Source organism: Moschus berezovskii, chromosome 8 (genome assembly GCF_049115385.1).
Source record: "Moschus berezovskii isolate FMDL1 chromosome 8, NW_MosBer_1.0, whole genome shotgun sequence".
In the NCBI taxonomy this organism is placed as follows: domain Eukaryota; kingdom Metazoa; phylum Chordata; class Mammalia; order Artiodactyla; family Moschidae; genus Moschus; species Moschus berezovskii.
Window position 1 is genome coordinate 38,305,944 of NC_142467.1, and position 25,819 is coordinate 38,331,762.

Here is a 25,819-nt window from a genome sequence, read left to right on the forward strand (position 1 = left end):
TGATATCTCCCACTAAATTTCAGAGGAGAGAGGTGTCATGTTCTGATGCCTGTTCAGGAAAAGCTTCACAGAGTGAAAGGTGCATTCCATCTCAAAAGGAGCAAGGAGCTGTTCCTCCCAGACGGGTTCTACAGCTGTGGTATAACAAGAATAATTGAACCCTTGAAACAATATTGAAGGATCCTCTTATTTTATAAATGACAAAACTCGTACCCAGAGAGGAGTGACGAGTCCAAGGACACACAGCAAATTGCTAACAGAGACCCCAGTTTTTGAGCATAACCTGCCCGCTGCACAGCACTGCGTTTCATTCCTTGGTTTGACAATACAGGATAGTCTGACCTGCGTCCTTACTTGGTCTCTAGCATTGCTCCAGCTAAGCTCTCTGAGAACAGCTGATAAACAGGAAATCATTCTGGTCCATTGGAAAGAGTTTTTTACATGCTCCTACCTACTGTGTAACCTGGAGCAAAATACTCCCCCATCTCTAATAATGTCTTCTTAAAGTTGACATTTACCAAGAGCTTACAGGTGCTCTACTTCAATTATCCCTTACCATCCACTGCCCCATAGCAGCATTTTATAGGGACTTATCCATAGACCACAACATTGGAATCACTAATACTCATTATAAGTGCTGATCCCCAGCCCCATCACTAGAATTACTAAATCAGAAATTCTGGCAGACTAAGAATTTAAAGTGTAGCTAGCTGCCCAGATGATTCTGATGCTCACTAAGTTTGAAGCTTGCTGATATACCAGGTGCTCTTATATCTTATAATTCTCTAAAATCCTACTAAAGACAAAAGCAGAGGCCTAGAAAGAGGTAACATATTCAGTCACACAGCTCATATGGTGGCTCAAATGGTAAAGAATCTGCCTGCAATGTGTGAGACCCAGGGTCAGGAAGATCCCCTGGAAAAGGGAATGGCAACCCACTCCAGTATTCTTGCCTGGAGAATTCAGTGGACAGTGAAGCCCGGAGGGCTACTGTCCATGGGGTTGCAAAGAGTTGGACACAACTGAGCGACTAACACTTCCAAGAATTTAAATTGTAGAAAGCTTCCCAGATGATTCTGATGCCCATGAAATTTTGAAGCTTGCTAATATACCAGGATCTCATAACCCTTTAAAATTCTACTGTAGACAAAAGGTGAGCCCCAGAGAGAGGTAACATATTCAGGCACACAACTCATAAGTGGCAAATTTAGGATTTGAATCCATGTCTTTTTGTTTGTTTTGTTTTTGAGGATCTGAGATGATCTAACCTAGCGCTTCTCAAGTGTGCATAAGGTGGCACTAGTGGTAAAGGACCTGCCTGACAATGCAGGAGACGTAAGAGATGGCTGGTTCAGTTCCTGGGTCAGGAAGATCCCCTGGAGGACATGTTGGCAACTCACTCCAGTATTCTGGCCTGGAGAATCCCATGAACAGAGGAACCTGGTAGGCTATAGTCCATAGGGTCTCAAAGAGTCAGACGCAACTAAGTGACTGAGCACGCATGCATGCACACTTCGGGTTAAAGGGCAGATTCTTATTTAGTACATCTAAGGTGAGGCTTCAGATTCTATATTTCTAACCGAATCCTGTTGATGCCAAACCTGCTGATCTCTGGACCACACTTAATAGCAGGGACCTCACCCAGGGAAGATAAATGAGTTACACCTTGAGTATCAAGCTTGAACAACTAGTGATTGCTGTCTTGAGAACTAGACTAAGGATTCCGTAGTTGACTCTGGGACCGACTGGTCAATTCTCCAGGTTATCAAAGGCTTCAGAAGAAACCTCACCTCAAAAAAGTCTGTTGTTGTTTTTTTTTTAATTAGCACTTCTTTTTTACTTGTAGTTGCATTTTTACAACATTTTTTAATTTCCGAGTTTTTGTTAATTTTTTTTTATTGAGGTATATTTGGCATAACATTGCATTACGTATAGGTATACAGTGTCATGGTTTGTTATCTGTACTTATTGCAAAAATGATCACCATAGTAAGTCCAGTTAATATCCATCACCCTACAAAGTTATATATTTTTATATGTAGAAACTGAAACCCAGAAATGTCAGTGACTTGCTCAGGGTCATATTAGCAGTTAATGGAAGAGATGGGACTAACTTAAATATATCCTAGATTTCTCTCTCTGAGCTGCACATTTTAATCACAGATTACATGTGAAGCTGTTTTAAAGTATCTTTCCTCAGTTCTATAGTTGGCAGAATAAGCCACAGAGTCCAGTATGGATACAAGAAACCAGGACAAGAAGCTGGCTAGTTAAGCCTGGCTTAGCTTCTGAAAAGTTTTGCAGCTTTGAGAGAAGAATTTCTCTGGGTCTTGGATTTGTTATCCGTGAGATGAGGAAGTCCTTGCCTCATCTTTAAGTTTTATTCTGGTGTTGTAGAAGGCAATGAGATAAAAGATAAGAAACCCATTTGACAAAACATAAGAGACAAATAAGTTGAGGGCATTTTTATTAAACTGCTTTAGGATAATAATAAAACTTTTCTCATAGGCTATTGAATTTGGAAATGTAAATATATATATATATATATATATGTACACACACATATAAAATACATGCACTTACCATTGTCTTTGGTTCAATTTTATTTAGAATGATTGAAAATGACTATTTGATTTTTATTAATGAGGCCTTTTTGACTTTCTGCTCACTTTAATATATCCAGTTTGTGCAAAGCATGCATAGAAGCATGGAGAAGAGAGAAACTGAAAAAGGAAGGGAGAGAGAGAGAAAGACACCAACACAGCCAGCCCAAATCTTGCCAAGGATATCTTCTTGTTCTGGGCTGCCAGGAACAACAAGGCCCCTTGTTTCCTCGTTCATATCTAGAAGGGGCGCTGGGGATGTTATAAAATACGAAGTTTCCAACAAACCTTTCATTTTTTGACAATAGTTCAGTTGACTTGGACCTCCTATCCCTGTACCAGTGCCTGGCAATGGGAGGGAAAATACCAAGACTGGTTTAGCAGTCAGGCCCACATCTAAAACAGGAAAACAGTCTCTGCTGTCTGTTAAAGGGGTAGGGTAGCTTCAACTACAACATCCACCGCAAGGGGTTAGTGAGAAAATATAAAGAATTCGCTTTACCCGCCTATCCTCTCCCACTTGTGGAATTTTAAAGTTATAAATACCATAGAAGTGGTTACCTTTTCTTACAGACCCAGTTGTATACCAGTTGTGATGGCCAACTCCTTAAATATCTTACCACAGTCTTTAAACAGACCACGGGGTGCAGCTTCATTTCAAAGATGAGGGCATCGAGTTTCAGCTCAGCTGTGGAGCTTTCCCTAGGTCACACAGCTAATTAATAGAGAAGCTGGAATTCAAAGGTGATTCAGAAACTCTTGTCTTCAGGATTTAATTATGTAGATGTTCTTATCTACACTGCAATTTAAAACACTGTGTACAAAGATGATCTTCAAAATGTACTTTCATATTATCACTATCACTATAATGAAACTCTCTTTGTAGATGCATTTAACTTGGAGAAGAAGAGACTTATTTCCCATAAATTCATGAAGCTGTAAATAAATCTGAAAACTTAGTTGTGCTAATGGGTGCATGTTCTCCCTTCCCCACCTTTGACTGATCCTGTTGGCAAATAACAAAATGGAACATTTGAGTTGCCTCTTGCCTCTGCCCAGTATAAGGATAAGGAACCAAGCAAGGTTCCCACACTAAGCATTAGGGAGAAATATTATATGCACTTTCTTTTCTCAGGTCTGAGAATAGTGAGGTCTCAACTTTTAGATACTTTGCTGGGAGACTGAAACCAGAAGATTCCCTGCCAACAGGCTGTTGCAAAGAGAGGCACAACTTTGCCAGTACATTCGTGTGTGTCATTAAGGGTGATGAAGCAAATGCTGTGTGTCACCCTCCGTCACCACTGCCAAGGCTGTTCAAGTTGGGAACTGGTTTGACGTACTGGTTTAATGTAGCAGGGGTTTCTCCTGATCATGATAAAGCAGAAGTTCAGTTCCTTCCCCCTGCTTACCTTTATTATAATTAAAGTTACTATTCCTTGAGTTTTTCAAATAGGGCATTGTTTTAGGTGCTTTCATCTCATTTACTCTTCATGTGTGTGCGTGCGTGCTAAGTCGCTCTAGTCGTGTCTTACTCTTTGCAACACTCTGGACTATCTCCTCTGTCCGTGGGATTCTCCAGGCAAGAATACTGGAGTGGGTTGCCATTTCCTTCTCCAAGGGATCTTCCCAACCCAGGGATCAAATCTGCGTCTCTATGTCTCCTGCCTTGGCAAGCATATTCTTTACCAATAGTGCCACCTGGGAAACCATCAATCCTTACAACCTCCCACTAAGGAAGATAATGTTATCCCTTTTCTTTTCTTTTTGTTCTGATTTTTAAAAAAGCTTTTTATTTTGTATTGAAGTGAAGTGAAAGTCGCTCAGTTGTGTCTGACTCTTTGCAACCCCATGGACTATACAGTCCATGGAATTCTCCAGGCCAGAATACTGGAGTGGGTAGCCGTTCCTTTCTCCAGGGAATCTTCCCAGCCCAGGGGTTGAAGGATTGAACCCAGGTCTCCCACATTGCAGGTGGATTCTTTACCAGCTGAGCCACACAGGAAGCCCAAGAATACTTGAGTGGGTAGCCTATCCTTTCTCCACTGATCTTCCCAACCCAGGAAATGAACCAGAGTCTCCTGCATTGCAGGCAAATTCTTTACCAACTGAGCCCATTTTGTGTTGGGGTATAGCCAGTTAACAATTTTGTGATCATTTCCAGTGGACTGCAAAGCGACTCAGCTATACTTATTCATGTACCCATTCTCCCTCAAACTCCCCTCCCATACAGGCTGCCACATAATATACCTTTCCTACAGTTTAGAAAACTAAAGGTCAGAAAGGTGAAATATCTTGTCCAAAATCACAAAGCTTTGTGACCTTGCCTATAACCCAGTCTGCTTTTAACCCAAGCAGCCTGGTTTCAAAGTCCCTGTCCCCTCAGCCCAAATAAAAGTGAATGCTTACAGGTGTGCTCTGAGAGTTCCTCTGTGTGTGTGTGTGTGTGCGTGTGTACGCGCGCACGCTCAGTTGTGGCCGACTCTTTGTGACCCCCATGGACTGTGGCCCACCAGGCTCCTCTGTCGAGAATCCCTACAGTCTGGAATTAAAGAGTTTGGGTATTTGTAGTAGTTTATTTTAAAATCTAACCTCTCGTTTCACCAAGCGGCTCTTCCTACAATGCAGCCACACAAAGTGAGAAGGGACGGTCCAGAGAGAAAAGATAGGATCAAGCAGTCTAACTGGGTGCCTACTGGATGGAGTGTTTTATGGACCTAGAGGCCTCTGTCTGCTTTCCCACCTCCTTTCCTTGGCCCTGAGAGGTGGCATCCCCTCCAACCCCACCCTCACAGAGCCCAGGGCTGCCTTCCCTTGTCCTCCCCCTCTCTGCTCTCGGGCCACCCACCCTCTCTGACCCGCCCATGCCGCAGTGCCTGTTCTCTCTCTGCTCCTTCACTTCCACAGTGCGTGTTCGCATTTCCTAAATGTCTCAAAGCAAGAGGGACTTTCACTCTTTCAAGGGGACATATCATGGGTCCCAATGTACCGTCTGTCTTAAGTGTGTTAACTCACACTTGGTTCAAATCCCAATCCCTTATTTACTTGTTGTGATTCTTTCAGGAGTGACTAACAGTAACCTGAGCTTCCACGTCTCTGAAGTGAGCATTCATCAGAGCACCCACCTCAAATGACGGTGGTGAGCACAAGATGCACTCATCCATGTAGAGTGCTCGTAGCGTGGAAGGTACACTGTGTGTGAGCTTAGATGCTCAGTCACATCTGATCCTGTGGCCCCATGGACCATAGACCTCCAGGCTCCTTGTCCATGGGATTCAACAAGCAGGAATACTGGAGTGGGTTACCATGCCTGCTTCCTGCCACCGGGATTGAACCTGTGTCTCCTGCATCTCCTGCATTGGCAGGTGAATTCTTTATCACTGCACCATCAGGAAAGCCCTGAATGTGTACTCAATGCTGCCTAATGGGGTTATCTGCTAATTCAACAGATACTTCCTGAATCCCTACCAGACATGCTCCTGTCTTCACAGAGACCACATCTTAAAAGGATGCGCCTTAAACAAGTATCTAGAGAAATAATGTATAATTATAAATGTAAATAAGGACAGTGAGGAAAGTGTCTATGTTGCTGTGAGACCATATGTCAGAGAACCTGACAGACTGAGGTTTGATCAAAGAAGACTCCCTGATGGAAGGAACATTTGAACGGAGGTCTGCAAGATACATAAGAGTGAGGAAGGATGATAGGGATTACCAATGAGGAGGAGAAAGGGGCGACAGAGGATGAGATGGTTGGATGGCATCACCAACTCAATGGACATGAGTTTGAGCAGGCTCCAGGAGATGGTGAAGGACAGGGAAGCCTGGCATGCTGCAGCCCTTGGGGTTGCAAAGAGTCGAACTAGCTTAGCAACTGAACAACAGCAACAACTCCCAATTACCTGTTGAAGCAAATATTAGAAATCCTTTGGTCCTGTTCAAACAGCTACATAGTATTAAGTATCATAATGTTGTAGTGAGAAATCAGTGCTTATAAATACTTTTGTTGTAAGTAGATATTTGCTTTTTCCTATTCGTTGAAAGGCATTTGTTCTGTAATCTATAATGACAACTCTTAGCATCGTTTATTTCGTCTTTGTTGTATATAGTGGATAGTTGCTTGTAAGTATTTACTTTATGTCATCATCATTGTATTAGTTATTTAACTTACTATTGAGTTACTTTTCACCAGTGCATTCTTTTAAAATGCAGCTACTGGATCCATTGCTGGTGATGAGTAAACATCTGTCTAAACTCCCCTTCACAGGATTTAGTAATCAGTGTGAATCCATGCACCCTCACCATCAGCCTGTCTTTATTCAAGAGATCCATTTCAGCACCACCTGCCCCCTGCCATTTAATAGCCGAATGTAATTCTAAATCCATAGAAGCAAAGGTCACTGGCTATGTTCCTGCATCTCTGTAGAGTTGTATGCACTGCTGCTTTCTGTTGCCCTTTGGTTACAATCACGGGAATCCAGCCCATATGGTCTGCATTAGGTCAGCTTTCCGTTCTTAGCCAAATTAAATAAAAAACAATAAGAGGCAGTGGGTGAGACACTGTGGAAGGGGTGTCTCTGATATATGTGAGTGGAACTGATTATACCACGGATAGGGTTTTGAAGTGTGTAGTATGATTCTCTTTTTGAGTCAATAGCTTCCAGGGGAAAGGAGCTTTTAGGCTTTTAGATGCATTAAAACATTGGCTCCTTGTTTAAGGAGGACAGAAACCAAACCCTGATTTCTTTGCTTTTTAGCTGAAAGCTAGAAGCAGATTATAATTTCTCTCTGACCCAGATCGGAGCCAATGGGAGATTTTGTATATTCAAACCTATCCTCATTAGCCAATGGGACATGGTTGGCATCAGTTTCAAAACTAGGGCCAAGAGGAAACCATGAGTCTCCCAATGACCTGGGATGATTTGGATTACAACCTTTAAGTCAGTCATGGTGGCTCAGATGGTGAAAAATTTGCCTGCAATGCAGGAGACCCAGGTTCAATCCTTAGGTTGGAAGAGCCCCTGGAGAAGGGCATGGCAACCCACTCCAATATCCTTGCCTAGGAAATGCAATGGACAGAGGAGCCTGGTGGGCTACAGTTCATGGAGCCATAGAGAGTCAAACTGAGTAACACTTTCACAACCTGCCCTTAAGTCTTGAAACTTGACCTGATCATCTGCCACATTTATTACTCACTGTCCTGGGTTTTAGAAAATTATGAAGAGGAGGGGTGTGTGTCTGGAAAAGACACCCCTTTTTCCTCTCAGTGATATGTGTAAAGCTCCAGGGGAAAATTTTCCTCCTCTTCTGCTAAAGTTTACCCCTAATTCCCCTCCCTCTACGCCTGTGCCTTGTAAACACTTGATTGTGATGTTTCCAGCCTGTGGAAAGAAACCAAATGTCCTCTATGGTATTATTTTAAAATGTATTGGAAACTGTGAATTACCAGTTACGTGGTATGTATAAAAATCTCTAACAAGTCATCATACATAATGCTTTGAGTTGTATGAGCCAGCTAATGAAAAGATTAGATCAATCGTCTCTCTCTAGTTTGGGACTTGAGTCAATAATTCAGATGAAAATTGAACTAGAATGAGCCTTTGCCTCTCAGGATATAAGCTCCCGGGTGTTAAAACTTCTTCAAGTTATCAGAATTAAGTATGCAGATTCTCACATCTACCTTCGAAATGTATGAAAAGAGGACTTTGAACTTAAAGTGAGTTCATTGTCAAACCTGGCTGCATTCCACAGAGCCTGAGGATCTGTAATAATTTAAAGTGAGACCCTCCTTTGGAAGAAAGGAAGGTCCATTAAAAGTATAGATTGTTAGTAAAGTTTCCTTCACTCTTTACTCCTTCTGGGGATTTCTATATGACCCCAATCTTTTAATTTTTTTCGATACAATTACCATGATTCCTGTCTTTCAACTTTATTTGAAAGTAGTAGCTTATACTTGGTTAAGAAGTAGGACCCAAAAAGAATTCTACCAACCTTCTAAAAAAGTATTCAGTTCATCATGTTTTATTGTGTTTTATTATTATAAAATGTAGCAATTCAAATGTACTGTCAGGAATCCCAGATGATCCAGTGGTTAAGACTTGGGGCTTTCACTGCCATGGGCCTGGATTCAGTCCCTAGTTGGAGAACTAAAATCCTGCAAGCCTCGTGGTACAACAAATAATAGCAATAATAATAAAGTGTCCTCCCCAGCACATGCTTTAAAAAAAAACAAACAGGCAGATGCACTCTCATTTCCCCCAAATTTAGCATTCATCCTCCTGTTTCCATAATTTTAAAAATCAGTGATCTGTGAATTACGTATCATTCTTGATGTTGTTCAGTCGCTCAGTTGTGTCTGACTCTTTGCCACCCCATGGACTGCAGGATCGCAGGCTTCCCTTGTCCTTCACTGTCTCCCAGAGTTTGCTGAAACTCACATCCATTGAGTCGGTGATGATGCCATCCAACCTTCTGTCGACCCCTTCCCGCCCATCATTCTTTTCCAGTGGATTCCACACAAATTAACACATAACTGGAAAGTAATATTTTTCAAGAGAAATTAATTTGATTTTGTGAGAACAAAAAGAATGGAAGAGATTAAACTACAAAAATTAGGAAGGCTACTTTAGTTCCCACACAGAGAAATACTGCAGAATTTGCCACAACAAGACCTCACGTGGTTAGGAAAGGAACACTAGCCCGATATCAAGATCACAGTTTACAAGGGAGCTCTAAGACTCAGACTTTTTTCCAGGTAAATTTTCCTTATTCATTAGTCCTATTTTATGCCACATTTTTTTTAAAGCAGTTAAAACAGTTGGTAATTATAGATTAAATAGAACTGAAAGGCTGTTTTTTAATACATAAATCTGTAAGGAATTTACTGGAGCAGCTTGTGGACTGAACCCTTAGATGTGATTTTGACCCCTGCAATAATCTTTAAAATTTTGAATTTAAATGTCCTTCAGGCAAGCCTGTATTTTTATAGTCTAGTTAACCACACTAGAGCCAACTTCTTCCCATTCTCCATTACAACTATTTCATGCTTTGATATGACTTCCCTAGCGGATGTGAGTGTGTGATCCTGGGCTTAGTCTAACCCTCTTGGTAATTCAACTGTAGTGGTCTGCATTAGGGACACATAAGCAACATGCCTGCTTGCCATCATGAGGGAAACAAGGGTTCAGGGAGATTGTAGCAGGAGGATTGACCCAGGTGGAAGAAATTAGCAAAATCCACCTAGATTTTCTGGAAGAGCACCAAGGCCTAGGGTAAGCCAAGATTAGAACCAGCTTGTTCTACCTCTGCTGGGAGGGTTGAAAGGGGCAGGGCCCCACGAAAGGGGATTAGGAAAAGGGGAGCCTTAGTCCACTGGACAGCCCAGGCTTGTTGAGTGTCTTTTTACAACTGACCTTATATTAGTCATAACTTTTATAAAAGGTTTCTCTTCCAGGGTCCTTTGGAGGGAAGAGTCTTACTCTTCTCTTTCTGCTCCCAAGGCCTAACTCTACTTCTAAAAGCTTCACTATCACCTGAAACAACAACTCAAAACCTTACCATGCTCACTTGGTTTATCCACTTGTCCAGATGGATTATTTTGGTTTGTGACTGAGGCAGAATCTTTCCACCTTATGACAACTATAAAAAGTCAACCAAGTGACTGATCCATAAAGAAGAAAAGTATTAATGTGATTCCTTAACAAAGTATCAGTCTGCTAAGTAATCCTCAAAATGGGTACTCCCATGATCTACCCATGAGAATTTAAAAACCGAAAATCAAAGCAACAGCTAAATTGCTCATATCTTAGTGCCACCAGTGATTACTTTATAAGTATTTTGCCACATAGTGAAAATATTTAGTAGGAAAAACAAGGTTTGAGTCTACAAACATAAATTTGAATGATTGTTTTACCACTTAACTACCCATGAACTTCAGAATTTTGGTGGGAAAGGTTTACAAAATGCTCCTGGTACAAACTTCTCATGGTATGGTTGTGAGATTTCAAATACAGTAGCATCATAGAAATAAAAAAGACATTAAAAAGGATCTTGGCCCTTTTATTTTTCTACTGGCTTTTATTAAAAAGGATCATCCTTCATGTACACACTGCTATATTTAAAATGGGTAGCCTAAAATGGATAACCAACAAAGACCTACAGTATAACACATTGAACTCTGCTCAGTGTTATGTGACAACCTGGATGGGAGGGGAGTTTGGGAGAGACTAGATACATGTATATGTATCGCTGTTCACTTGAAATGATCAAAACATTGTTATTCATCTATACCCCAATACAAAATAAAAAGTTCAAAAAAACTTTTTTTAAAGATCATCCTTCTGAAACTATCTGGTATTTCAGCAGTGTTCTCGTATTATTTATATTCCAGTTCTAAGCACTGTATCTGGTTACTGTTTCTCTTTTTGCTTCAATAGAGGAGTTTGAAAAGTCAAAGATGTTGGCCTTCACTTGCCCTCTTGGAATCTCCATTTCATATTCTAGTTGGGTAAATTTGCTTTCACCTCTTAGAAGGCTGAGTGCAGGCTAGGTAGTTTCAGAGTATTTTTCCTTTGGAAAGAGTGCTTTGGACATTCCCAGGTGGCTTAACAGTTCATTGCCTTAGCATTTAAAGTTACTCAGGTCACAGTGTCAATTCATGGAAGATAAAACAAGGTTTCCTACCCACACACTAGTCAAAGTAATTGAAAATACCAGGATTAGGATTTCTTGAATCTTTTTTTCCAATTTCTCACTCTTTGAATAATATGAGTGGTGAACTAGGATCTCAAATAGCCCCATTTTACTTACCAAGATAAACATGTGATGCTGCTGGATCACTGAGGGTTGCAGTTTGCATTCCTATATAAGACAGTAGGACAAGGGCATCTCTCCAGAACATACAGCTATCACTGACAAAGGTCCAGGAAAGAAAGCCGCAAACCTGAAACCACTCCTGAAATTAGCTAAGGTCCTCTCTTCATTGTTTAATGCAATATCTTTTAAGCAAAATGGAACTGTTAACTAAATGTGTTTCTTTTCTTTTTGGAAAAAGATTTTGGAATGGTGAATGAGAAGAAGGAAAAGAAAACCTCCTAAACCAAGTGTTTAACATTAATTTGTCATTGTTAGAACTATCTGTGGATGGGTCAGTCTGAAACAAAAGTGCATCTCTCTCTAACTAGTAGAACAGCTGAACGATCAATGTGAAAACTGCCCTCATTCACAGGGGGTCATTCATAGGAGAGTCCAGAATGCTGGTGCAAATAAATTAGTCTGTTTCCCAAAATCTCAGCAATTCATTCTTGATGGATAAGCACAATAATTCCAAGTAAAGCATAATTTCAAGAGCAGATTGCTGATTGGGGAACAGGTTTTTTGTTGTTGTTTTTTTTTAATTGGTGTTGGACTACTTAATAGGTCCTCTCCCAAAACCCTTGTGTCAGGAATGGAGACTTGTGAGTTAAAAGTTGACTCTAGAAAGCAAGTAGTATAGACCCTTGGATGAAAGCAAGACCCGCAGCAAGCTTCTTGCAAATGTAGTTTATCTATATAAAATGTCAATTTATTCATTAGTCTCTCTCTCTCATCTGTTTTCCTTCATATATTTTTGGTTTCCTTTTCTCTGTTGTTTTAATTACCATCAGCAGTATTCTCATGGCTGTTTAAATAGGTAAAAATTACAAGACAAAACAGATGACCAGTACTTTGTTATGTTATCCGGGGCAATAGAGATTGCTCCATGGCCTTTCTGAAAAGTTAAAGAGGAACTATCTTTTGCTTATGTTCTAACCAAAAAAAAGGGATGATTTAGTGGTTTCTCCCTTGTCTCCACTGCTCAAGAGAAAGGCAATTATGACGATCATTTGGGCAGAGCTGGAGAGGGTGGGGAGGATATCCGTTTTTTTTAAAAGATTAGCTAAATTCATGTGACAGTTGCTATTGCTTCCATTTTATGAAATCTCATTACTTAAGTACAACCTGATACAGGTTCCAAGACTAAACTTATAATCGAAGAAAAATGTCAAGATAAGCAACTGTATAGTCTTGTCAGTAGGAACAGGAACATTGGAACAAACAGATTAAATGCCAAATGTACTACTTTAACTGCAACTCTATAGACAAATCACTAACTAGCTCTAAGTCTCAATCTCCTTATTTTTAAAATGAGACTATTAATAATAACTCCCTTGTTACATTATTGTTAAGATCATTATAACCAAGCCAGTCTACTCTTGGATATAGATCCAAAAAAAAAAAAACATAAGTGCAAAAAGATACATGCCACCCCAGTGTTCATAGCAGCATTATTTTCAAGAGCCAATATATGGAAACAACCTTAGTGTCTCTCAACAGATGGATGGATAAAGAAGATGTGGTATATGTACACAATTGAATACTGCTCAGCCATAAAAAAAGAATGAAATTTTGCCATTTGCAGCAATGTGGATGGACTCGGAGGACATTATGCCAAGTGATATGTCAGACAGAGAACCACAAATACTGTATATCACTTATATGTGAAATCTTAAAAATAGAACTAACTGGTGATTATAACAAAAAAAGAAGCAGATTCACAGATATGAAGAACAAACAAGTGGTCACCAGTGGGAAGGGGGAGGAGGGACAATATAGAGGTAGGGGAGTGGAAGGTACAAAGCACTGAATATAAGACAAGCCCAAGAATGTATTGTACAACACAGGGACTATAGCCAATGTATTGGGATAATTGTAAATGGAAAGTAACCTTTCAAAATCATATAAAAAATTAAAAATTTTTTTAAAGTTTACATATTCAGTTCAGTTCAGTTCAGTCTCTCAGTCATGTCTGACTCTTTGCAACCCCATGAACTGCAACACAGCAGGCTTCGTGTCCATCACCAACTCCCAGAGGTTACCCAAACCCATGTCCATCGAGTCAGTGATGCCATCCAACCATCTCATCCTCTGTCGTCGCCTTATCCTCCTGCCCTCAACCTTTCCTGGCATCAGGGTCTTTTCAAATGAGTCAGCTCATCGCATCAGGTGGCCAAAGTATTGGAGTTTCAGCTTCAACATCAGTCCTTCCAATGAACACCCAGGACTGATTTCCTTTAGGATGGACTGGTTGGATGTCCTTACAGTCCCTGGGATTCTCAAGAGTCTTCTCCAACACCACAGTTCAAAAGCATCAATTCTTCAGCACTCAGCTTTCTTTATAGTCCAACTCTCACATCCATACATGACCACTGGAAAAACTACAGCCTTGACTAGATGGACCTTGTTGACAAGGTAATGTCTCTGCTTTTTGATATGCTGTCTAGGTTGGTCATAACTTTCCTTGCAAGGAGTAAGCGTTTTTTAATTTCATGACTACAATCAGCATCTGCAGTAATTTTGGAGCCCAGAAAAATAAAGTCAGTCACTGTTTCCACTGTTTCCCCATCTATTTGCCATAAAGTGACAGGACCAGATGCCATGATCTTATTTTTCTGAGTGTTGAGCTTTAAGCCAACTTTTTCACTCTCCTCTTTCACTTTCATCAAGAGGCTCTTTAGTTCTTCACTTTCTGCCACAAGGGTGGTATCATCTGCATATCTGAGGTTATTGATATTTCTCCCAAATATCAATCTTGATTCCAGCTTGTGCTTCTTCCAGCCCAGCGTTCCTCATGATGTACTCTGCATATAAGTTAAATAAGCAGGGTGACAATATATGGCCTTGATGTACTCCTTTTTCTATTTGGAACCAGTCTGTTGTTCCATGTCCAGTTCTAACTGTTGCTTCCTGACCTGCATACAGGTTTCTCAAGAGGCCAGTCAGGTGGTCTGGTATTCCCATTTCTTTAAGAAGTTTCCACAGTTTATTGTGATCCACACAGTCAAAGGCTTTGGCATAGTCAATGAAGCAGAAATAGATGTTTTTCTGGAACTCTCTTGCTTTCTCCATGATCCATCAGATGTTGGCAATTTGATCTCTGGTTCCTCTGCCTTTTCTAAAACCAGCTTGTACATCTGGAAGTTCACAGTTCATGTATTGTTGAAGCCTGGCTTGGAGAATTTTGAGCATTACTTTACTATCATATGAGATTAGTGCAATTGTGTGGTAGTTTGAGCATTCTTTGGCATTGCCTTTCTTTGGGATTTGAATGAAAACTGACCTTTTCCAGTCCTTTGGCCACTGCCGAGTTTTCCAAATTTGCTGACATATTGAGTGCAGCACTTTCACAGCATCATCTTTCAGGATTTGAAATAACTCAACTGGAATTCCATCACCTCCACTAGCTTTGTTTATAGTGATGTTTCCTAAGGCTCACTTGACTTCACATTCCAGGATGTCTGGCTCTAGGTGAGTGATCACACACACCATCATGATTTCTGGGTCATGAAGATCTTTTTTGTATAGTTTTTCTGTGTATCCTTGCCACCTCTTAATATCTTCTGGTTCTGTTAGGTCCATACCATTTCTGTCCTTTATTTTGCCCGTCTTTGCATGATATGTAGCCTTGGTATCTCTAATTTTCTTGAAGAGATCTCTAGTCTTTCCCCTTCCATTATTTTTCTCTATTTCTTTGCACTGATCACTGAGGAAGGCTTTCTTATCTCTCCTTGCTATTCTTTGGAACTCTGCATTCAAATGGTATATCTTTCCTTTTCTCCTCTGCTTTTTGCTTCTCTTCTTTTTACAGCTATTTTGCTTTTTTGCATTTGTTTTTCTCGGGGATGGTCTTGAAAGTTGTGTAAAGTTGTGTCACACAGGGCCTGTCTGTAGTGAATAATGAACAGAAGTTACATGTGTTCTCTCAGTGGTAAGGACTGTGGTTAGAACTTCAGGTTTTCATTGTTTCCCAAGATGTCTGCTGCCGGTTTATTTAGTCATGTCCTTCTGCTGCAGTCCAGTAGACTAGTAGTTTTCCAAATGTGAACCCCAGACCAGCATGACCTCATCACCTGGGAACTTGTTAGAAATGCAGATTATTGATCCTCATCCCGTATTTTCTAACTGAGGAATTCTGGGAGGGGTTGCCAAGAGAGGTGTGTTTTAACAAGACTTCCCAGGGAATTCTGGAGTACATTAAAGTTTGGGAGCCACTAAAATAGACTATACCAACCCACCAAACCACTACCTGAGTCAGACTTCCCTGATTGATTTAGGAGATGCTGGAGGCAGCATGGGACATTATTGCATTGAGATAATCATCAACAGACAAGAATTATTACACTATTTTATTACTTGTGAGTAGTAAGATTTTAATTAACTCACTTCATTTTTCTGAACTTCAGTTTCCTGCTCTGTAAAATGGAAATATAGCATATTGTGCAATGATGCAGTAAGGAGGTCCCTCAAGCAAACAAACAAACAAAAAACATAAAAAACCTCAATCAGCAGTCACCTTCCTAAAACAAATATTTCAAAAAGAAAAAAGGAAAGATAATAGTTGTTCAATTTCACATGCATAATCTAAAAGTTATTTTTCTTTTATTTAAATAATGTGCATATCAAGTTGCTTCAGTCATGTCCAATTCTCTGCATCCCTATGGACTGTAGCCCGCCAGGCTCTTCTGTGCATGGGATTCTCCAGGCAAGAATACTGGAGTGGGTTGCCATGCCCTTCTCCAGGGGATCTTCCCAACCCAGGTGTCAAACCTGCATCTCTGTCTCCGGCATTGGCAAGTGGGTTCTTTACCACTAGCACCTCCCAGAGTAAATAAACTCTATAGATTACTAATAGAAGCTCAACATAATCAGTTAAAAAGCCTTTCCCCCTTTACCATTTGAGTTACATATAAAAGCCTGTTGAAGCACATATAAAAAGCCTTCACCTTTGACCTTTGCTGAACACATTTCACATCCTTTGAAGGAAAACAGACAAGGAGGGGGAAATGTAGCCAGTTGACCAGCCAGCCACCAAACCCAGCAGCCCCTAGATGCTTTTGGTCCTAGCCGGAAGGATTGAAACCCAACACTCTTGTGCATACTGAAGATTGTATTACTGTAACAGATTTCCTTAATTTCAATTTGAGTTGGGAAACATCCTTATTACAGGTATAACATCAATAGTATCTTTCCTGCCCTACCTATATTATAGGGTTGTTGAGATGCATAAAGAGGAATCATATCTCAGTTACAATTATTTGGGTCTTAAGTAATAGAAAACCCAACTCATGCTGTCTTATGCAAAAAAGAGAAAGAGAGAGGTGTATTATCTTGTTTAGCTTCAGCAAATCAGGCATAACAGATTCAGACACTCAGCAAGTCAAGGATACTCTGTGTCTCCCAGTGTTGGCTTGTTTTCAAGTTAAGATCACCTCTTGCCACTGGAGCATCTCAACAAATTCATTTGACTCAGAGCCACATACTTCTGGGTACAAACCCAGTGGAAATGTTTGAGAGTCTTTAGTATGCCCACCTGAAGGATAATGACCTGCCATTTGTTCTGAAAGGGGCGTGTCTGTCACTGAAACCATCGCTGTGTTAGGCTCACTCTGACTCCAGCCGCATCAGAAGCACAGTACCTGAGAGAGGGAACGTGGTGGTTCCTTAAATACAATTACTGCTAGTGGGGCCGTTGAAGGTTCAAATCACAGATGTTTATTTAGTTGACGGTGTTACAGTTAATAGGACTTTATATTAGTTCTAATCTTTAGTGATGTATTTAAATCAAGACACTTTACATCCTCATTAAGGACATTATGCAAGCCTCCAGGTAGCTGCCCTTCCCCCGCACAGAGAAGGACTTCTTTTATGAGTGTAGAGGTCTATAGGGGTTACAGGGCTTCTGTTCCTTCGCATGACATAGTGATAGAGAGACCTGATTCCAGTTCTTGTTCTGTCACCTCTTCACTGGGTGAATTTGTGTTAATTTCTTAACCTCTCTGTGCCTTATTTTCTGAGCTTGAGATACATGCTGATCCCACTGGACTTTTAGAAATGGAAAAGTCAATATATAAATTACTTAGCCTTAGCTACTAGATAGGGGAGCCTGGTGGGCCACTGTCCATGGGTCATCATAAAAGAGTCGGACAGGACTTAGGGACTAAATAACAACAAGCTACTAGGTACTGCTCACTAAATTCCCTTCTCATGCATAAAAATGGGACATCTGTCATATAAGTGGTCCAGGCTACCATGGGAAATGTTTCCATATCTCAGGTTCCTGAGCCTGCTGCTCTAGCAAGAGACCTGTATCAATAGAGGTGGAAGTCTTAGAGCAGGAAAGGGACTCAAGAGGTATAGTGCCATGCAGTTCCCATCTTCACAATGGTGTTGTAGATTAAATCATCTTATTGATGAGGCAGGAAGACATTGAGTTTTAAGTGTCATAAAATGAATTTCATTCAATCAGCATTTATTTCTTGAGTTCTCACCACAATTTTCTTTCCTTGTTTTTTCTTTTTTTTGTATCGTATTTATATGAAAAAATGGATGTTAGCTTAACCTATTGTGGTAGTCATTTCATAGTATATATAAATTGAACTGTCATGCTGTGCATCTTAAAATTATACAGTGATATGTATCAATTATTTCTCAATAAAACTGGAAACAAAATAAAATATACAAAAATTGATTATAAAAAAAAAAAGCAGTAGATATATTTCAGTTCAGTTCAGTTCAGTCATGTCCGACTCTTTGCGACCCCATGAACCACAGCACGCCAGGCCTCCCTGTCCATCAGCAACTCCCGGAGTTCACTCAAACTCATGTCCATCGAGTCGGTGATGCCATCCAGCCATCTCATTCTCTGTCGTCCCCGTCTTCTCCTACCCCCAATCCCTCCTAGCATCAGACTCTTTTCCAGTGAGTCAACTCGTCGCATGAGGTGGCCAAAGTATTGCAGTTTCAGCGTTAGCATAAGTCCTTCCAATGAACACCCAGGATTGATCTCCTTTAGAATAGACTGGTTGGATCTCCTTGTAGTCCAAGGGACTCTCAAGAGTCTTCTCCAGCACCACAGTTCAAAAGCATCAATTCTTCGGCGCTCAGCTTTCTTCACAGTCCAACTCTCACATCCATACATGACCACGGGAAAAACCATAGATATATTTCAAGTCTTTACCAAAATAAATATACTGTATTATTAATAATAGCTTGTTGTGGTTAGGTTTTATTATCAATGTAGCAATGGAGGCCTCTTAAAAATAAGACACACAAATTTTCCTGTCTCAACAGAACAAAAAGCATTACATAATCGTTTAATTTTGGAGAATCATGATCTCAGTATTCATCCTTTACTTTTAGACTTGCTAAGAAGAAATAATCCAAGAGAAAAAAGGGTCACCCTGTCAGCACAGCCACCTTAATTCTACTCCCTGGGCCCAGAATTCAGCTCAGTACAGACAATTCGTGTCTAACTCTTAATTCCTGTCTGCTTCTCTCCCCTGGCAAGTCACCCCACTCACCCCTTGACCACCCACACCACCCATAGTCTGTTCAACTGTTATTTTCAAATTCCTTGTTAGTCTGTTCTAAAGGAGATCAATCCTGGATGTTCATTGGAGGGACTGATGCTAAAGCTGAAACTGCAATACTTTGGCCACCTCATGCGACGAGTTGACTCACTGGAAAAGACTCTGATGCTGGGAAAGGTTGGGGACGGGAGGAGAAGGGGACGACCAAGAATGAGATGGCTAGATGGCATCACCGACTCTGTGGATGTGGGTTTGGGTGTACTCCGGGAGTTGGTGATGGACAGGGAGGCCTGGTGTGCTATGATTCATGGGGTCGCGGAGAGTCGGACACGACTGAGCGACTGAACTGACTGACTGACTGTTATTTTGAATTCTCTTGCATTTTGGCAAGTCATATGTTTCCTGCATTTTTGTTGTTCAAAATTCTTCCTTTACCCTATTTATATTGACACTGAAAATTTCAAGTGACACCATGTAACTGTGGGCATTAAGAAGCATCAGTTAAATGAAGTTACATAAAAATGTTTCTGATGTGTATATTAAGTGCTTAAAATATGTTACCTACTACTTTTAGTTTTGGTTTTATCATGAATTCATCTGTAATTAGGCTTCTATTATGAGCACAGTTTAGTAATTCATCCCCTAATACTGTTTCATCCCTAGTTCAGTTTAATGTTTTAGGTATTTTTAATCAAGACTGTAAATTATTTAAAGGGGGAGGTCATGCTTTCCATTTCTCTGCATGCTCTATGTGGAAATTATGAAAATGGTACTAGCAACAATCTATTATACCATTATATCATTACAGCTGTCCTCTTGGAGTGGCTTCTTATACCATTTAGTAGATGAAGAAACTGAAACTCGGTTTATATAGTGGCAGAACCACAGTTCAAACTTCAAGCATGTGGACATAAAGCCAGTTCTCTTAATCACGAATATCCAAACTACATATCATAGCATCTTGTGTGATAATCACCAGTAAAGTCTTTCTGTTTTGAAAGTCTCGTTTGTTTCTTCCCCCTTGCAGATGGACCCCCATGAGAACATCTTACTGAGCACTCTTGAGATAAAAAATGAAATGGCCACCTCTGAGGCTGTGATGGGACTTGGAGACCCAAGGAGCACAATGCTGGCCTATGATGCCTCCAGCATCCAGTATCGGAAAGCTGGGTTGCCCAGGCATAGTTTTGGCCGAAATGCCCTGGAGCGGCATGTGGCACAGAAGAAAAGCCGCCTGCGGAGACGTGCCTCCCAACTGAAAATCACCATTCCCGACTTGACTGATGTGAATGCCATAGATCGGTGGTCCCGCATATTCTTCCCAGTGGTTTTCTCCTTCTTCAACATTGTCTACTGGCTTTATTATGTGAACTAAAACAGCCTCCCATGGGAAGCAAGGACTAGTTTCCTCCTCAAACCAGTTGTACAACCTGACACAGAACTTGGAAAACACATCCATCCAGGACAAAAGTGATGCTAAAATACCTTAGTTGCTGGCCTATCCTGTGGTCCAATTCATACCATTTGGGTTGCTTCTGCAAAGTCATGAAAATGCTAAGGTCCTTGGGGTTTTCCAGTTAAAATGCAAGTGATTTGTACACATGCTGGCAAGACTGAGTCTGTGTTCGACCTTACCTGCTTAGTACACAGCCTATACGGAGGGGAATAATTTAGATGACATTCCAGAAGGCTCAGTAGCGTCATCAGTCATCTCGCTGAGATGTGGTCATATCCAGACACTCCCCATCTTCATTCCTAAGGTTGTCATGCGATCTGCCATGCCATGCAAACATGCTTACTGAAGACAGTATCTGCCTGTCTTATTAAGGTGATGATGGTGCCACAGGAAGTTAATTCCCACTGGATTCTAGAAGGTTCTTGTGTAATTCAAACAAGATAGGGAGAGTCAAGACAGAGACTTAGGAAACCAGTTTGGCCAGGCCATGTTTGCTTGAGCTTGGGAATCAACGCTGACATCTTCCATTTTGACATTTAGAGATGGAGAGACTTCTAAACATTATTATGCCTGGTGGCCGAAAGAAATTTTTCTAAAATGCTATTTGTGAGGCAGTTAAAAATAAGAGTTAATGACCCAGAACAGAGTGCAAAATTTAGAGAAAACGGTTGTAACGAAATTAAAGCACGCAAGCAACATGACCCTTAGCCCATTACAATCATGTGGTCCATACATACTGTGTTCAGTGGCAGAAGGTAGAGTAAGAGAGATTTCTTTCCCTCCAAACTCACAAGCTTTTGACAGCATACCTGAAGAAGTTTTTATAGTGTACCTGATCAAAAGACAACCCCTAAACAGAAATGTTAGCAGAATTAGAAGCATCTTAGGTTACACTGGGAATGATTCCAATATATGAATATAAAGCACAGACAGAGCTAGCAAACAAGATGCTTTTCTCTGACTCTACAACATTTTCCTGCAGTTTATTTCTGAATTTAACAGGGTATTTCAAAAGAAGAATTTGTTCATTTCTTTAGTGGGCTTAATGGTCTTTTCCAACTTTTCTTGTTTCTGAAATTCTGATTATATTCTTAAGAGACAGACAGAGTAAGTCTTTGGAGAGATTTTAAGAGAACTGTATTTCTTTATGTACAGTGAAGTTCACGTTTGTCTTTCATGGCAAACAATACTCAAGAGGTTATGTGCACAAGTAGGTTGAGTTGTTGATTTGGGGAGTTTGATTTTTTTAGGGTGCTTTCATTGTGTATGTTGCAGTCTGCCTAATCAAATAGGAAGTCATGGAAAATAGAAGAACAACAAAGTCACATTACATGGTGAATGTTATGAGCCTCAGTTGATACTGCAGAAAAATATATAGCTGATAATCAGGCAGGCATGATATATTATTTTTATTCAATTTTTAAATTATGTCATTGTGCTTCTTTCTATACTAATTGGATACATGCATTCATATGTTGGACAAAGAGAACAGAATAAGCTCATATATTTTATTTCTATCAATGTGAGGTTCATATTTTGCCTTTCTCAGAGGAAATAGTGAATTCCTCATTTTTCCTTAGAGTTAGATTTGATTGAAACTTTTCTTGGAGGATAACTTTGCTATTTCTATTTAAAAAAACAAGCACTTATTTTTAGAGTAACATTCCTAATTGTGCATAGTAGCTAAGGCCAGTATCTTCCTGTGGATAAATGTATGTTTTCTTTCCCTGATGATTCAGCAGCTTAGAATATGATGGAATCCTGCTGTCCTTCTATTCTTAACTATCAGAGAAAAAAAAAACGTTTAGAATCTTTCTGAATTTGTCCCCCAGATAAGATGGTATTTTTTTTTCACCAGCATAGGGAGCTCTGGCCCTTATTTTTTTGTTTACACACTTGAACACCTCTGAGTATGATCTTTGGGCAGAATCCAACCGACTCATTGCCCATGGGCTCAGAGCAGAGATTCCTCGAGTTTCTCCAGGGACACACTTTCCCCTGGGCAGTCATTTTGAGACATCACATTAATAAAAGTGCCTGCCCCTTGTCACTAGGGGTTAAAGTTTGAGTAGCATATATCAAGAAGGAGCATATTGATAACTCAGGTTCACAACTCCAAAATGCCATTCTGGAAAGGTTTTTCTAGAGACAACTCAGAGCTCCAGCCTAAAAGTGGTTCTTATCTGCAATTACCATAAAAGCCATAAAAATCCTTGATATTGTTATATGGTTCCAACAAAATTTTGATGTCCAGGAAAGTCAACAGAGAAATCTAGGTCAAAGTGGACAGAAGAAGCAACTTAGGGATTCATTTCTGACCACATTGTTAAGAAAAATCTTGGGGAAAGGAAAAAGATGGGACACTGGAACAGAAACCCTAGAGTAAAATCCATTGATTGGCATTTGTAACCATGTAGGTAGAAAAACCTGACTCATCCCACCCAGAGATAACAGTAGATATAAAATTTATTCTTAAACTATTGTTTTATTGTAGTTGAACTGAATTTTAGTTACCAGATTGGGGGAGGGGAAGAGAGGGGAGCTAGATCTTTAAGTCTTCAAAACAGACCAGTCAGCTTGGCATCCAGGACCACAAAAGTATGTTTTGGCAATTCTGATATAGCATTACTATCAGTTTATGCATATATGTATAGTTTTTCTTTTGATTATGAAATAGCCAGATAGCCAGCAATTAAGGTGTTTTTCATCTCTGTGAAATTCATAGGCAAATTCTGACTCTAAAAGGCACACTCTCAATGAAATCTTTGATCTCAATCTGTATATATATATATTGTACATGACTGCTAGTAGGTATGAAATGCATTTTCAGAATTGAAAATTCATGCAACATAATCATGTGTTTGCATAAGGAATGTTACAATTCTTTCTACTGCAATTTAATAACAGGGGAAAAGACTTAAGCAGTGCCATCTAGACCTTTCCTCATTTCTTCAAAAGCAGTGCTAAGTGAAAAATAGTAATAATAAAAAATGGTTTAGGAACCAAAAGACTTTACATTCTAGCATTAGGAACACAAAAAAATCTGTCAGCTTACAAAAGCACAATGCATAGAGAAAGTTCAGTGGGATGCATAATGGAGAAATGAATCACGATTATTTTAAGCAAGACCTGCATTAAATTGTCTACTAAGACAATTTCCATTTTCTATAGGTAACTGTGTTCCAATTTTATGATTAAATTCATACAAAAACAGCCAACAAACAAGTCTTACCACATATTTACATGTATATATGTGTATATATAGATCCATATAAACATACATACATATATATGCATTCATATGTTGGAAAGCAAAAGGAATAAGCTAATATGTTTTATTTCCTTCATTAAACCAATGTATGAATATTTTTAATTTGGCAGCCGACAAATCAACATATTGAAACAAGTAATACAGGGTACTGAGCATTTCTCTATCAGCGAATCAATGCCTACAGTTCTTATGAACCACTGCACAGTTTGACACTATAATAGTACTGTACCTCAGAACATGGAAATCAACTAGTTCTCACATTGCTTGTCTACTTATTCTCTTTTTCAAGGAAACAACTAGCATTGTTCAGTGGTGATTTAAAAGCAAAAATGTCTTAGGAAAACAGAAAATGATAAAAAATATATATATTCCTCCCAAGAGGAGGAAAAAAAAATAACTAAACCCCACCATGTTGGTTAGGGCAGATACTCTCAACTGTAGCAATCATGCCATTTTGCTAAGTGTACAGAGTCCATGTAATGTGAGCAACCATAACTTTCACTGAGCGTGTGTAAATATTAAAACAGATTTCTTAAATATTTTTAACTTCTAATTTGTATTTTATGGTAAGGCAATGTGCTAATTCTGTTTATGGCTTAAGTTGCTGTGTTATTATGTAAATAATTAAACATGCTGTAAATGAATAGTCAATAGATACAAATCATTGTTTGGTTTTTTCTTTTAGTTTTTATTTAATTTTTACTAAGTAAAAATAGTTACTGCAGCCCCAGCAGAGAAATTCAAACACCCTTTTGCATAAATGCTTTGGGATCCCAGACAGAAGGGTTTTAATTTGCTCTCTTGCTCTCTCTCTCTCTCTCTCACACACACACACACACACACTTTTTCTTGCCACTCCCACTCATACCCTGTCTATGGGAAACACTGTAGTGTTTATAACAACCAAGAGATAGCCTTAGAAATGGCAACTGGGCAAAGCAGAAATGATCATTGATTACTTGATAGATCTTTTTATATGTAAGAGTTTAAGAAACCAAAGTTCATAACTTAAATCTCAATTTTCAAAGAGTAAACGTTTATATTGATGGCACTACAGGAAAAACAAATGCTTATTATATACCTGCTCCAGAAATATGATACACAATAGCACATAGAGAAGACTTTTTTTTTAATAATAGCATTTGTTGTTAGATAGCATTTTTCCTTTTAACCAAAGACTCCATAATTATTTTAAAAAAAGAAAGAAAAATGGAAAAATGAGGGAAAATGGGAGAAAAAAAGACACTGCTTCACACCAAAGGTTTAAAAAATATTTTCCAAATACACCAGGGACGTTGTAAAAATGTAGTAAGGAGCCAACAGAATGCTAATTAAGATACTGCCCTAAGGGAATAATTTAAGGGAAAAAATATTAAACATCTATTAGTTATTTGAAAGTTGAAGTAAAACATTTCTGTAGATATATAGATGTGTGCAAAATGCTAACATCAGACTTTAATTTGCTTTGAGAATTTGTTTTGTGATAAAGTTAAATGTGATCCAAAATGAACAAAAACAAAAACTTGTGGTTTTTTAACTTGAAAGCCAAATCTCTCTTGTCACATGTCATTATTCTGATGCCCATGTCTGTGTCCTGGCACCATCTGAAGCAAGTTGACAGTTCCATCAGCTTGTATCTTTCTCTTTTTATTTCAATAATTTGTGTTCAGTGGTCATTTTAAGCATATTAATTCAAACAGTGTTGAAAATAATTTAAATTCCATGACATTTTAAAGTTTTTATTTGCATGGGTGTTTAAATAGTTCCATTTTAAATATTGTCCCTGCACAGTTCTGAATTGTCCTTTTCTAACAAGTGATATTCTAGTTTCTTCACAATGTAGTGATTTTCAGCCTTACTAATTACCTTGTAGCCTTTCTTAATATGCACATAATGCACATTTTCCAATGGCTAGAAAATGCAAAACACAAGTGGATATCATTGCATCTATTTTCATGTCTTTCTAAAAACAGGACTACTACAATCTCGGGGACACATGAGATAGTAACAAATGAGGATTATAAATGAGTAGCACATAAGAATTATTTTCTTGAATTTAAACTTATTACAGCCAGTTTCAGCATGTAAATATATAATAATGTTGACTA

At 39.4% G+C, this 25,819-nt stretch overlaps 1 protein-coding gene across 3 annotated transcripts in view; it reads left to right on the forward strand.

The window, feature by feature from the left end:
* Nucleotides 1–20,359, forward strand: part of GABRB2 (gamma-aminobutyric acid type A receptor subunit beta2) — a 283,075-nt gene extending 262,716 nt beyond the window's left edge. For all 3 annotated transcript variants that reach the window (XM_055430093.2, XM_088838352.1, XM_088838351.1), the window contains one exon: nucleotides 20,012–20,359. In XM_055430093.2, coding sequence (XP_055286068.1) covers nucleotides 20,012–20,359 — 348 coding nt within the window. The remainder of the gene's footprint in view (nucleotides 1–20,011) is intronic.
* The last annotated feature ends 5,460 nt before the right edge of the window (nucleotides 20,360–25,819 follow it).